Below are 15,718 nucleotides of genomic sequence, written 5' to 3'. Positions count from 1 at the left end.
TTCCTGGAACTGCCCCCTTCAATTCTGTCTTATTTATGTATGTGTGTGTGTGTGTGTGTGTGTGTGTGTGTGTGTGTGTGTGTGTTTGTGTGTGCGTGTTATTGCCGGCTTCTTTGTTTTTCTGAGGCTGTAGCAGACACGGTAAGCAGACACGGTAAGGTTGTTACAGAAATGGTACAGTGCAGTCACGCAGACATGTAATATTTATAACCAGGCTTATGGCTTATTTACTGAAGAAAGCACAAGAACTCCAGGTGTGTGAGCGAGAGGAGTGTGCAACATGTGAGTGGGAAGGTTATAGCATGAGAAGGGAAAGTGTGTGTCCCATGTGAAACACAGAGGGGTGTGTGAGGGAGGTTATGACATATGAAAGGTATTAGCTTGTTGTGTGAGAGATTGGCTGCAAACAGATGTGTTCGGGACAAGGTAGCATTATGCTGAGTGAGGGCAAATGAGTGCGCATTGTGTGAGACACTGACCACAGATGTGTGTGTGTGTGTGTGTGTGTGAGGGGGAAAGTTACGGCGTGTGATGGAGACAAGCTTGTCATGTTCAAGAGACTTAGTACAGATGGGTAGGTACGGTGTCTGAAGAAGGAAGGCAGGCAGTGTGGTGTAGTGGTAAGGAGCCGGGCTTGTAACTGAAACAAGTTCGTTGTGCTTGAGACTTACTACAGATGGGTGTGTGTGACAGTATGTATGGTGTGTGAAGAAGGAAGGGTGTGTCTGATGTGAGTTACTGACCGCAGATGTGTGCGCAAGGGGGAAGGCCAGCGCCCGCTCCTTCAGACTCTGCACTTGGCTCTCCAGCTGCTGCTTCTCCTCGCCGCTCTTCTCCAGCTCCGCCTCCCTCTGCTTCAGCTCCTCCCGCATCTTCAGCAGTTGCTGTGAGCGGAGGAACAGCTTTAGCATTAGCATTAGCTTTAGCATTCATCAGCAGTCACACCGTCATGGCACGGAAGACAGAGTGTCCTGGCACTGAAGTACAGAACCAGCTAAAAGTGTGGACACACATGGTTAAGATAACGGGAAACATACATTCAAACATATGTTGATCTAAAGGCTTATGCTTAAACGGTTGATATTTGTTTCTTAGACAAATATAAATAGTGAAGTTGATGCCTATGTATGAATTTCTTTCCAAAAAAAATTTAAAAAAAAAAAATCTGTTTAACACTTTTTTGGTCACTGCAATAATTCCATTTGTGTTATTTCATAGTTTTGATGTCTTTAGTATTACTTTAAATACTAAAAAAACCCTTCTAAGAGTAGATGTGTCCAAACTTTTGACTGTTACTGTATGTCTGCTTACTCCTCAGGTGCCTGCCAGCCAAAGTGCATGAGACACTTGTGTTCCTGAAAGGAAGTTTTTGCCCCCTGTACATCCCTATAACCCGTCGAACAGGGGCCTACGATAAGGCCGCCACCACTGCAGCTGTGCCACATGACACACGTGATCGGGACATTGTAGTGGGATCAGGGATCAGGTGGGATAATTTTGCTATGACAGAAGTGGATGTTGTACTGTTGCCACCAATTGTTGCTGCACCCCAGCGGAAGCCCAGGCCATTTCTACCCATGTACCTCTTCCTTGTGTCCTTTTGAAATTCAAATGCGTGCACTTATTTGTCAGATCAGAGCGAGCTCCGGTCTGGCCCTCTGCAGTTAGTGTGGAACTACAGCCTGCTGGAACAAAGGCGGATTCAAACCAACACCTGAAGACCATTAGGATTGAAGCAGCGGCAGGAATCACTCCACCCTCTCAGCAGCGGCACCTTACACATCTCACTGATGTTTATCTGTTGCTGTCTGGGAATGATATTTCAGAGCCGCCGCCATCAAATATTCAAAAATTCTGACATCTATTCCAGGAGCCTGTACCTAGTTGGGTAACTTTTTTTTTTGCTTCTATTTAAATCGCACCTCTCATGAATAAATCAATTGGGGGCCTCACATAGCATATGGCTTCCTCCACAAGGCTGGCAGAGGAAAATGAAACTTCAGTATTGACCTCAAGTGAGCGCTTCCTCCCAGGCCAGCCAAAGAGAACCAGCTGATCCTGGATCAGGGGTAAGGGGCTTCGAAATTAATATTCCTGGCTAAGTACGCTTTTGTCAAAATTTAGCATGCTTCAGTAGAAACTCTATGGTGCTTCATCCTTAAGCTTGAATAAAGAAAGTAAGCTAATATGCCATTTTTTTTCTCCAATTCTTACATATTATCCTCACAATTACAGTGTGAGATGGAATGAACAAACAATAGTGTACCGAAAAAATACGATGATGTAATTCTTAGCTCAAAGCATCCCTCCTGATCCCTCCCGCTGTGGTCGGCGGCTGTCTCGGGAACAAAAGGAGTTCATTTAAAGGCAGCCTCTGGAGACGCACATGGGGCTGTGCAGCTGTAATGATGGTGCAAGAGACAGCGCTGCATGGGGGGGGTGGGCCAAAAGGTCAACTGATCATGACTCGGGTCAACCAATCATGACTCGGGCCAGAACAGTCGCACTCGTTATCGCAGGCCTGCGGGGAACGTGCTGACAAAGGACAGAGGGCCGCTGGGAAACATCGTCATTCCCAACCAAGGGTAGGTATCGCTTCACCTTTGATTTCCTCTGTGGTTGTTTGCACCTGCGCTCGGTGTATTTTTAGAGCTATTAATCACTGCAGATGGAATGCATCACGATGCCCAGTTTACTCAGGATGGAGGGGTCTGTGGAGGATGGGGGGGGGGGGTCTAGCAGGAATACTTGACGGGTTCTGGCACCTTCCGGGCCCCTCAGCGGAGGCTTGTTCAGTGCTGATACGCGAGCACAGATTTGGTTCCCTCACAGTGATTGTACCAGTGCTTGTGTCAGTGAGGAATATTACATCAGTTTCACGGAAATGCTGGCTACTGAAAGCACTCAACTGCAGAACTGCAGTACCCATGTGACCTGAGCCAAATGTATTTTACCCGGGCTGAATTCCCATCAGGAGAGCAGCAGACGCACCCCTGTGTAGTATTTGTGACGAATTGATGGTCATCACAAATCCGACACATGCCGGTGCCACACTGAAATAAATCGCAATTCGAAAAAGAAATTTGCCACCAGCTTTTTAAGATTTCTTCTGAGCGGGAATGTTCCGGATGTGAACAAGGTCCCCAATCTAACACGCAATGTTTTGGAAATGAAGCCTCCATTTAATTATTTAGTGTTTACAGAACTCTCAGGCCTGTTATGGGGGTGTGATTGATGCCATATGTCTGAGAGAGCACTGTGTTGTGTGTTTACCGCCATTGTTTTAAAAGTTCCATTGATCTGGGCACATCCTACACAACAGTGAGCTAGGAACGGGGGCAGAGGAGTAGTACGAATAAAACATCAAGTTTAGTCTATTTTGCCTATGTGTGTTCCAAGGTACCAATGGCAATTCTATGACAAAATAAAACCAGGAGAAAGCGTTGAGTTGGACATACTATTAACACTTTGATATGACTTATAAAGGCCATTTACTACATATATTTGTGTGGTATGTCCAATATAAAGTATTTCTGTAAGGTAGTCTACTAAGATTAAATCTTAGTAAAGTAATAAATTTTATGAGAGAACAGCCACAGGTGCCAGCTGCTCTAGACAGGATGTCTGGACTGCATGCGTCTGTGCTTGATTGCTTGGGTCTGTCCTGGGCTGCTTGCGTCTGTGCTTGATTGCTTGGGTCTGTCCTGGGCTGCTTGTGTCTGTGCTGGACTGTGTGTGTATCAGATAGGCTGTGCGTTTTCCCTGCCGAACCGCACGTATACGAGTTGGACTGCATGTGCGTCAGCTGTTGTCTGTGCTGGGCTGTGCACATCAGCGGGACTGTTTACATGCGCTTGGCTGCACGGACTACCTTCTGCATGCCCTGCAAAGCCTGCTGCAGGAAGTTGAGCTGCTGCTGGCGCGTGGCGTCCTCCTCGCTGCGCTGCGGCTGGGCCTTGCCCTGCTCCTGCTTCAGCAGCTCCACCTCGTTCCTGTAGGCGTCCAGCTGGCATCGCAGGCTGTCGTTCTCCTCCTTCAGAGACTCTGCCTGGGCAGCCGGGCCTACCCCGGGGACAGAGAAGGAAAGAGAGGCAGAGGGGTCAGAGAAGTGTGTGCGCGCACACGCACGCGTGTGTGTGTGTGTGTGTGTGTGTGTGTGTGTGCCTGTGTGTTAGAGACAAGATAAGAGAAGGAGTGTGAGGGAGGCAGTGAGGGAGATAACAAAGAGAGAGAGAAAAAAACAGTAGCGCAGGGATGTGTGCATGTGTGTGTTTGTGTGTGTGCTTGTGATAAAGCCAGAGAAAAAAAAAAAAGGCAGGGGAGAGGAAGACTGAGGTGTAAAAAAGGGAAAAGAGAGGAGACAGAACAAAAGAGCGAGAGCAGGACAGGGACAAGGGCCAACAAGCAGAACAAAAGCACAGAACAGAGCCAGAGAGGGCCGCTAACAGTGAGAGTGAAACACTAGTTCGGCCTTTCAAAAAAGGGTGAATAATGCACACAGATACAACACAGAGGGAAGAAAGACAGCGAGACGGCAGAGGGGGAAAAAATGGAAATGTGCGTGGGACTTTAATGAAAGGGCCTTTAGCAGCATCGTGGCTCATTTTCCACACATACATGTCTGAGCCCAATTAGGCAGGATTAAATAAAAACCCATTAGCTCGAAATTGACTTAATGTGCCATGTACATTGTTATTAAATATGTGTGATTAAAATGTATCCAATATAGGCCTTTTCAGTGATTCACAGCCCCTCACCTTGGTAACCAGCTAATCAGGGCATGGAGTGACAGAGAGAAGTAGTGGTATACTAATTTAGAACTGCGTTTGTATTCAAACACAACAAAAGGCCCAGCCACCAAAAGCTTGCGTTAATGCCTGAAGGAATTACCCCTCCCCATTAGAAATACATTAATGCATTAATACATTCATTGTTCCAAAAAAAAAAAAACAGTTCCTGATTATGAGCACAGCTAGAACGACGGAGCCACCCTGTATACAGACTTTACATGAAAAGCTTTCGCATTGTTTGCAAAAATGGTGGTGTGGCAGACAGTACTGGCAAGGCAATACCTCAGCATTTCATCCTCTTTGTATGTATCACAGAGGTATCCAGAGTCAAAAGGGCTGAGAGCTGATGTACTGGGAGCATCATCAAGGGCCTACCTCGACCGGCCAGGTGACTCTCTTTCTGTAATATTGCAGGGGGGGGGGGGGGGGGGGGGGGTCAATTGATGACAGTCACAGGCCCTAGTTTACTCGCAACCATGTATAAATTGCCGGAAGACGGGGAACGTCTACCGCTGACCAGCTTTAAAAACAAGAGCGCTGAAAACGGTAGAGAAATGCAGGTGTTTCCTTGCCAGCACATTTTAAACAGGTTCACCCCATGTGGGAGTGCTGTTGTCAGGTTAAAACACATTAAAAGGGTTTGGAGTAACATGAAGTCAGAACCCACCCCTCTCGGCAAACACTGCCTTACCCTCGAGCAGATGAAAAATATTTGTCAGAATGGTTATTTGTCAATGACGCCCGCGTAATTCCAGCGTACATTCAAATTTTCGCCCTGCGCCTTCAAATCTTTTGACAGACGCCTGAAAGTGATCAGTATTATTGTTTTTTAATAACCAAGCTTGCACATGAGGAGGAGAGGGAATCACAACATGGTAAGCTAATGATTAAATTTGCATCCATTTGCATATTAACGAGGGATGTTGTCACATTTGAAAATTCTTGCAGATCATTAATGGCGCATTTTGAAAACAAAACAGAATGCTTGGAGGGGAGTCGAGCGCCTTGACAGCAGCCATCATTGCCACCTGCTTTAAACGACGTGAGGGGGAGTCAATGTGACACAAGAGGAAGGTGCGGATGTCCCAGGACTGCGGGCTTTAATATGCCAACTTTGAGGCCTGTTTCCCTTCACTAAGCAGAGACAGGTACAAGCTCTGCTGTGCAAAGCGGACCCTTAATGACACTTAAGCAGCGTTCAGATCAGCTCTGCGGAGCAATATCACCAGCTGGCTGACATCTTCCCTGCTGTAAGTTTCCACATCAAGCACCATTTTGTGAGAGACAGAGCAGTCACAAAATCAAACATAATTCTGATGTCCCACTCCCCAGATTAGCCAGATGACAAATTATCGGTTGTTGCCTTTTGTCTTGTAACTGCATCTGATCAGTCAGGCACTCCCTCTGAAGGAAAACACAGGGATTGTTTTAATCACGTTACTGACACTCGTGCCTCTATCTACTTTTTTCTCACTTGCAGCATGGATGCCTGAATTTAGACTGAGGCCTGTGAGTGAGAGCCTGTGCTCTGTCGTGCCACAGTGCACAAAGGAAATGCCCAGAATCGGACACCGATCATCACTTAACTTTCTGCAATTCATGTGATTGTAGTGCCCCCTCGGTCTAGTGTGACATCATCACAGGCACAAGAACCTCTAAACCATCTGGAGCCTTCAGGAATGAGATGAAAGAAAAGAGATGCTTGGGAGGCTCAATCAGTTGCAATGCAGATGACTTTACGTGACCAAAGAGTCACATGCCACGAGGACCAGGAGATAAAGGCACTGTTAGCTGTACGGATGGGAGCACTCTCTCAAAGCAATACAATAGGCTAGCCCCTAATTTAGTGTGCGCAGTAACATAACTGAAGGGGGAAGGAAACACCATCTGCACAGGTTTGCTATTGCCGTAAAACTACTAAACCATTTAACAGACACAATGAGTCAACCATTGTTTCTTGCAATTAGCTTATTTTATAGCACCATACAATTGTAACGGAAAAAGACTTCATTAATCCACCTAATTAGAAACTTATCTGATCTGCGGTGAGCTTGACACTCCTTTTCAATAAAAAAGAACCTACAGATATTTCCACAGAGCATTTCTAAAGCGATGCAACTTCAATGCTTGATAACGGCGGCTAACAGCTGGGTCCGTCTCTGTGAGAATGTACTGCAGGGTCTTCTGCCGCAGTCTTGGGTGCACCACCAGGTCAGCTGTGGACGGAAGGCTAAGCGGCATGTCACAACAAGACCAGCAGGAGATTGAGTGGCACACCACTCTAGGACCAGAGGACGGATGAGTGACATGCCTCCGTCTGACCAGAGGAAGCCTGAGTGACGTGTCACTCTAGGGCCAGCAGAGGATTGACTCGGACGCCGCTCTAAGGCTGGGGGAAGGACGGATAGAGTGGCATTCGCTACCTGAGTCATCCGAGTCCTTGCTATCTGGGGCATCCTCCATGTCGTCATCTGACATCTCCATCTCCTCCTCGCGCCGGATTCCCATCAGCTCCTCGTTGTGGATGTTGCGGATCTCCTGCACGGATGAGAAGAGGGAGACCGAAGGAAATTAACTACCCGAGATCAGACTTCTAAAGAAGTCTAGCTGTTACGACTCTTACACGTGTGAACACCAAACACAGTATCCGGATGTATGTATACACAGTATGTAGTTAGTTAGTACATGAGTTGTAAGGTCTTTAGATAAACATTAGGCTTTGTTGCGTCACAAGGGAAAGAACCTCCTTGTCTCCAGTGAAGGGGTGCTAGATAGGGTTAGTCTGTTCAGAAATCACAGACCCAATGCTGTGGCGGGTCAACTTTGGTTATCTACGACCTTCCAGACTCTCCACGAATGCCACCTCCCTCCCCCCCCCCCCCCCCTCTGTTGGTGCGCCTGGCTGAGTGGGCATCTGGGGAACCTGCAGGGGGTGCTCTGTACTGTGAGGGGGGTGGCATGCACAGATGGAGGCAGATGTCAGAGCCGCGGCTCTGCGCATGGGAGCATTGGCAGGGCAGTTCTCCAGCTAACAGAGCGGCCACGAAACGACGAGGCACACTCCGCTGATGCACTGTGGCCTCCGGGGGGAGAGAGACAGAGAGAGAGAGGAAGTGCTCCCTGACTACAGACAAAAGGCTCTGCACAAACAGAGCCATCTGTCTGGAGCCGTGCAACACATGATCTTATGGTGCATTACAAAGGTCGAACAGGTAGAACAAAAAACAAACAGACCCATCTGCCCATTGAGGGAAACAAGTAGCTGTTTAAGAGGCGACTGCTGTGTGATAGCTGATTGGCTTTGACTAGTGCTCTGTAGGCCCTGTCTTTAAGACGAAATTGACAGCCTGAGAGACGACACTCCCCTGAAACACAGAGAGCGGAGCCATCCGTAAGTTGTCCGTAAGCCCTGAAATCGGTCTCCATCCCACAGGCTGACGATGCCTAGACAATATGGGGAATGGAGACCGTCGGCCGTAACGCTGCTACTTACCAAAGCAACTGCTGCCTTGTGAGGTGGCCTAGTCGACTTACCCAGGAACTTATCCTCTTGCACGGCCTGAGCTGCAGTTATTGCGAAACCCTGTCTGCTTTCTTCTCGCGTGCCCCCTGTCTGGTCTGGGAGTCACATCTTACCTGCCATTAGCAGATCTCCCCCCAGCAACTATGACTGTCCAGTGGCCTCGAAGCAGTCAGTGATTGAACAGAGGTAAACACCCCGAATTGGAGGGGTGAGCCAGACAGACTGTGTTTGTCATCAGTGTCAGGGCCTCGCTTAACTGAGCCCGGGAGACAGAGAGAGAGGAACAGAAACAGATTGTAGGAGCAGCATGGACCAGCCTGAGTTATGTCCCTGCTCCATTCTTACCCCAAGGTAATCACTTTCTATAGAACACCGTTTCATTCTCATGTATTGGCGGCGTTACGAAGCTAAAAAAGCAGAAGCAAAAAAAAAAAAAAAATTAAATAGGATGTTTAAAAGGAGAGATCTAAGGGGTGAAGAGCATAAAATGTTTGTTTTAAAAATACTCGTCAGCTAGATATTGCGACAGAAAAAGGTGGGTCACGTTACCTAACTATGTTTTTCAGGCATTTGGCAGATCCAGTGGGGTCATTTTTTTCCCCTCTCTCCGCTTGAAATCAGTCTCCACTGTGCTGGTTGGAAGACACTGTGCAATGCATGCTGTGAGCATGCCCCCGAGTGCTCCAATCAGGTGGCTCCAGTGGGGGGCCTCAACTGAATCTCTGCACTGTGTCGACCCCAGCATGGAGGAAGAGGGGTGTGCTGGCAGGACCTCAGGAAGGGGTGGAGGGGGGGAATGGAATGCCCACGGCACTCCAAGTTGGAGAGCATCGCAGGTAGAGAACTAAGAGAAAGGGGGGAGGGACGGGGGGGACGGAGCACAGAGGCTGCTATTGAGCAGGGAGAGGCGGCCTAAGTGCATCTCCCACCACATTTAAGCAACACAGAGGATCTCTCACACTCTGAAATGGATGTGATGTGAGCACCGAAGCCCTGGGCTCTGTTCTCGCTCGAAAACATGGTTTAAAAATGAAAGACAGGTTTCAGCGCATCGTAGTGTGCAGAATGCAGAATGAGTCGCACCAGTGTGAGGTACAAAAAGGTACACAAATGGGAATGAAAAAAAAAAAAATCTCTCCTTACAAATTTATCGTATATTCCAAAGCCCAGAAACAAAGGTGGACTCTGGGTTTAAGCTGTAGGTGTTTCGGCTTTCCAGCTTTTCTTAAGACAGGTAGGGACACAGTGGAGCTGCAGAAAAAACAGCTTACGTGTACATTGACACTTAAACCCGCACTGCTCATTGGCTTCTAGGCTCTGCATTGTACAGTAAAAGGACAGAAGGACAGGACAGAAGGACATTGTCTTTTTTTTGTGTCAGTAGTGCCAGTTGCTGCCTTATTGAGCAGCAGTCAGTGGCCAAATGGACCGTGACCACATTTCATTAACAGATATCCCAGCTACAGATCAAGCAATGATAAGTCTAATTAAAAAGGCAAATTGTCTCAGACCCTCAGTCTCAGAGAGACAATATTATTATAATAAAAACACTTCTTATTCTTAAAACTAGGCAGATTTGTGGATAGCATTAATAAGACAGAGGCCCCAATAAATATCATATTCTTGCTGAGGGATAGTGATTGACTGAGGGCCATGGACCAGTTACACACAAGGGTTAAGAGAGGCAGGTGGAGTGGAACTAGGAGTCAGACAGACATTTCAACTTCAAGGGGACCTGGGTGCCACCATATGACCCTCTCCTCCTCCACGAGACACAATGTCCTCGTCGGCAGGGAGAAGACACCGGCCAGCGGATGTTTAATAATGATGCTATTACAGCCGCGGTAATGAGCTCCACTTACTGAACAGTGGGGGAAAAAAACACAGCCTTCTGTAGCTTGGATGGAAGGAAAGACATGCTGTCCTTCACAGACACTAAAAATATCCCCAGACTCAATGGGAGAAAATGAAAAGTCAATATGCTTAGCTAAAGAGGCAAATGGATAAAGGTCTCACAGTGTTATGATAGAATAATGGAGATGATTCCAAATGATGACGGTGGATTAGTGTTCACTGGAACATGCAGTTTAAACTTTTGTCTGCACACAAGCGTTTACTTGGTGAGATATGCAAACTCTAAACTCTTAACTTCGCACTCAGAGTATTACTATCACACTGTCGACACCGTTGACACTGTTCAAACTACTAAAATGAGATTCATGACAGCACAGAAATACATTTTAGAGGGAAAACGTATATGGGTTAGTGGCAAACTGGTGAAATAGACATGTCATGTAATAAGTTAATTTAAATACACGTACTTGAGTAAAGGTTGTTCATATTTTAGGTACCTTTCTGTGGGTCAAATTGTATTAAGACAACATTACACTGAGATTACACTGTGATTCCTGTAATGTAGCAACCTTTTGTAGGCCAATGAGCCTTGGCCTGTGATGTCACATAGTTCCAAAGACTCACAAAACTTGAAACACAAGGACATGTGACTACAAACACATGCGAGTGCAAACAAACAACACACACAATTTACACACGGGCATGAGAAGGACACACCACATATGTAACAAGAGATATACTTTTTTACCCTTTACTCCATGAAGCCATAAAGAGCTTGTGTGGCCAGATGGGTTATAATACTCATAACTTTGCAAAGAGCAACTCCGCTAAAGGCTACATTTTTTTTTTTTTTTATTTAACATAGTGTTCCCACAAGCTTAAAATTAGCATATTCCTACTGGGAATAAACATTGACATCCCTTTGATCCACATATGATGAAACTTTATCTCTGCACGAAATAAAGATTAGAGCGTTAATTACACTGAAAATATCCTATTTACATAGTGAAGCCCAGAGGTTTTGCCACTGATGGAACTTACTGATTGCGCACAATCTGACAGCATGCATTACACTTGAACACTCTCCATCTTGGAAAAAAAAATCCTTCACAATAATTAACTTGGTATTTGAGGCATAGAAGAGAAATGAAATAAGTACAATACAGTTAGGACTCATTAATTGATAAAATCTTCCTGTTTCAAGATGGCAGACAGCAGCTGGTGTTGAAACTAAACATGTGAGCCTAATGTTTGCATATGTAAACTCATCAAACGGATCACTCTGCCCCCACAGTGACAAATCTATAATGGCATTATGCGTGTGGGTGACTCTGTCGATTTGGGCAGAGCAAACAGTGGACTTTTGTGTCTGCTAATGGTGACAGAAAAAATAAAACAGAGGTATAGCCCTCGGTGTTACCTTTTCTATTGGCACCTTTAAGGATCCACTGAGACTGACTGCTTTTCAGGCTGTGGTACCTGTTCTACTGGAGCGTGAGCCTAGGGAAAATAGTACATGCAGTCCGAGATCTTTTCCACCTGCTCACTGACTGAGCTGCCCTGTGAAACAGAGTGCGCAGAGGGGCCTTCCTCCCATCTTTAATTCACTGCTTAACCCAGAATCAATGCGCTGTTCGAGAGGGAGGGGGTGAAGTCCTGAGAAAATGGATGAGGCAGGTGGGGGGGGGGGGGGGGGGGTCAGTGGAAGGAGAAAGCAGGGTGAGGATTGCAGACACCATCAACAGGAGTATGTCTATGGGTGGAGGATGTGATGTTTTTATCTACCAATACGAAAGAGTCGGAGGGAAGGGGAAAAAAACAAGAAAAAAATAATAGATACCCACCTCCGCTTGCTTACGCCACATGTCCAGGTTCTTGCGCTGGGCTTTGGAGAAATGGTCCCATGCCTTTTGTTTGGAGGCTGCGTGGAATACACTCACAATCTGTTCAACTGTGACCGGGGGCGACCGTCCAGAGGGGGGGGGGGTGGGGTGGGGAGGAGAGAGAGTGAGAGAGAGGGAGGATAAGAGAGAGAGAGAGAGAGAAAGAGAGAGGGCAAGTGGGAGGAACAGAGGAGTAGAAAATTGGAATCAGGCAGGAAGGCAGTCATGTTCGTCACTCTGCTCAGTGGCACAGAGTCGGGTATGGGCACAGGGTCAGCATTTAAGGCTATGACCCCCCTTCCCCCCACCCCCCACACTTTGAAGTGACCATCCTAAAACAGCAGACAATGCCACGCCCTGCTGGAGACCCCGGGAGACTTGCTCCAGGACTCAGCCACAGCCACCTGCCGCCGTGGCCCAGGACCAGACCCACACCCCACTCATCCTTTCTCTTTTGTGCTTCCTTGGGTGTATCGGCGCCAATTTCTTTCACCATATCGCCGGGGAGGCTGGGGATTTTTTCAACGGATTTAAGTGGGAGATTTATAAAGGGAAGCAATCGGATTTCACCACCTGTACCAGGAAATGCCCTCTCCTGCAATATCCCATCTCTCTGTAATTACCGGTAGTGCTCCTCACCTTTGTGGATACTCAAGATGCTTGGAATGCAAAAATATAAAGGGAGTGTTTTGGGGTTTTTTATTTGCGAGGACACAGCTCGGTCTTAATGAATTGAAGTTTTCTTGCAAGGTTGGCTCATCTCATTATTTTCTATAAGGGAGCATTAAATAGACCATACTGCTAACAAGGACTCATTAATACAGCCCCTCCAGAAATGGAGAGATCTCTGCACAAATGAAAGCAGAAATCTGAAATTGTTCCTGATAATTTTCAGATTCATAGCAAATCAAGGGCAGTATTGTCACCAAAGAAGAGAGAAAAGGTCGATCGATTTGTGGGTTTTTTTTTTTTTTTTGTTTGTTTATTTGTCTTTCTCCTTAATTTCACAGACGGCAAGGTGCCTGGGCCGGCTGGCATACCAGAGCTGTTGTAAGCCGCTAATTTCATGCAGTGATAACTCTCGGTCTCTAACACACCTCTGACAGCTGGCTGCATGAGGTGCACACGCTGTGATCAACCCTCTGCAGCAGAAGCCTCTACACTGCACTCAAGACCATTACTTACCAGATAGTACAAGATGGGAATGATATTTTGTGCATGAGTCTGTATCTGTGTGCGAACGAGTAGACAGGCGGGTGTTTCATGAAGATTCTGAGTGCCGAACACATTTATGTGGCGTTATGTGTCATTTCTCCTTCCTCTCGACTGACAGCTTTGCTCCAGTGGCATTCTGGAGAGGTGGCAGCCTCTGAATTGGGAAGTCGCTCGATGACAATTGCGAACTGACAGCGTGGTAAGACTCGGATGGCCTGACAGGGGGAGCTAATGATTTTGTCAACCCTTTATTCCATTTGTATACGAAACGGGTGATCGCTAACGACCTGAGAGGGGATATTCCCTCCTGAATAAAAACGTTAATTAGTCACGATCACGAAAAGCTGTCACAGTGGCTTGGAGCATTGTTTCTAAATTCTCCTCCTTTGCCGGCATCAGATTGCCTGCTCTGTCTGCTGGCAGGCCTGGGTCCCATGTCTGCCGCTTGGACAGGAGTCCAATAACAGCCTCATTTAGAGGGGGAGTGGGACTCTGTGCACACACAAGGCGCAGACATTCGCATGCGCACACGAAACCACAGGTTCTCGATATGCACGCGGCCAAACTGACACCCCAGACACACACCAAGCGCCCTCGCACACAAAATGTCTCATGCGTGCACAGAAGGGGGAAAAAAAGTCAACCAGCTGGAAGGCAACCGCGAGCACGATTCCCGGCAGCAGCAGAAACTCGGCGGTGCCAGCCCACAGCCGGCGTGGTGGCACCGCTCTGCGTGGAAAGCTGGACAGAAGCTCTCCTCTCTGCTCGTGACACAGAGGGCTCTATTTAACAGTGCGGGCTGCCTGCCCGCGCCATAACAAATGAATTTATAGAGGCACTAAGGCTTTCCTGATTTAACGGAAAACTCTGCTCAGAGGCTCTGTCGGCTGAAGAGCCACAATGCCCCTATTGTGCAACAGAAAAATGCCCGTAGGATTACCAAAAGCCCGCAGCCCAGGACGTCAGGCTGACTGATGACTGACTGGAGCGCATGGTGCGGGGTGAAAGGGACCCACTGTCTGATTAAAGACATTACTTACTCCCTTACTCTGGGGGAGGTCTTCCTCCCCCCATGCTTCAGGGTCAGGGGTAGAGGCCCTTCCCATTTTATTATAATGGGTCTTAATAAACCCCAAGGGAGTCAAGAATGCCTCCTCAGTCCTGCTGGAGGCAGGGAGGACGAAGAGGTGAGGGGAGAGTATCAGGATCCATTCAGTTTCCTTTCATCTGACAAGAGTGATTGATCGGGACTGTGTGTGTTTGCATGTGTGTGTGCATGTGTGTGTGTGTGTGTTGGGGGGTCTACCCCCTGCGTCAGTGAACTGACAGCCTGACTTATCTCTCAGAGATCACACACCTGCACTTGCACCTTCATGGCCAGCTGGACTGCCAACGATCAGCTGGGCCACTGCGGTACAACTGTGCGATTGCTCTTTGTCTATCCCAATGATTGAACAAAACACCGGTGCCATGACATTCCTGCACTCCATCAAGTCAAATTAGCAATACTATCACAGCAAGGATCATATGCTTTCTGACAAAGTCATTCCCAAGGTACATGCTTGGGTACACATGCTTTTAAGAGAAAAGTTTCATCTAACACTTCAATTAGAGGCTACTATTTTAAATGAGGACATTTATTTTCCATAAAGAGAACTAATTTAACTGATATAAGTTAAATATATTTGCAGTTTCACAAAATAGAATGTAATGTGGAAAATACCAATCTACAATTAAAAGATCACCTTATTATTAAAATCAGAATGATTAAGGCTGTTAGTGAGTCATTTTATACAGTCACAAATTAGGTAATAAAACCAAAGTCTTTTTATTGTTAGATTTTTATTCCAAGACATTGCTACATCAATGTCGCCAGTTCTAATAATCATCAAATTATCTTTAAAAATAAAGAAGAGAAAGTTGAATCATGGCTACACTAAAATAGATTGCCAGCTGAAGTCTGTGTTCTGTACGAAATGTCATGTGCTAGCCCTGAGTTCCTTATTCTACAGAGTTAAATACGTGCATGTCTGTTGCAGGCGACTGTATAACAGCAGCAGAGATCGTGGTGACATTTGGAAGGGTGGAACTGGTTGAAATACAAACTCGTGAATAGAAATCAGTGTTTGTACGGATTATCGCGATGGGGAAGGGGGTCTTTTCTGAGGGTTTGGAGGGGGGTGGGGGTTGGGGGGGGCGGAGGGTTGTGTGTCGTTGCGTTGAACGCCACCCCTATAGCCAGCTCCATGGACTGGACCCTCCTACACCGGCATAACCTGGGTGCTGATGAACAAGAAGACAATAAATGGGGTGCATACACCACAGCCATGGAATGGGGCAGGAAAAAAAAACAGGGGTGATTTTGTGGAGCGTCCTGCAACACTGCCGGTCCTGTCAGAGGTGTATTTTGACACGCATTCATTGTCATCTGTCTTGTCTATCATCTCTAAATT

The 15,718-nt window shown here is 46.9% G+C and overlaps 1 protein-coding gene across 1 annotated transcript in view; it reads right to left on the bottom strand.

The window, feature by feature from the left end:
* Positions 1–15,718, bottom strand: part of LOC118791165 (ecto-NOX disulfide-thiol exchanger 2-like) — a 124,037-nt gene that overhangs the window by 9,055 nt on the left and 99,264 nt on the right. Inside the window, exons 8-11 of the mRNA XM_036548447.1 lie at positions 12,012–12,118; positions 7,214–7,328; positions 3,872–4,062; positions 744–884 (exon numbers count right to left, since the gene is read on the bottom strand). Of these exons, the coding sequence (XP_036404340.1) occupies positions 744–884; positions 3,872–4,062; positions 7,214–7,328; positions 12,012–12,118 (554 nt within the window). The remainder of the gene's footprint in view (positions 1–743; positions 885–3,871; positions 4,063–7,213; positions 7,329–12,011; positions 12,119–15,718) is intronic.

The sequence above is a fragment of the Megalops cyprinoides genome, chromosome 16, assembly GCF_013368585.1.
Source record: "Megalops cyprinoides isolate fMegCyp1 chromosome 16, fMegCyp1.pri, whole genome shotgun sequence".
Taxonomy (NCBI): Eukaryota; Metazoa; Chordata; class Actinopteri; order Elopiformes; family Megalopidae; genus Megalops; species Megalops cyprinoides.
This window is presented reverse-complemented; position numbering and strand designations above follow the sequence as displayed.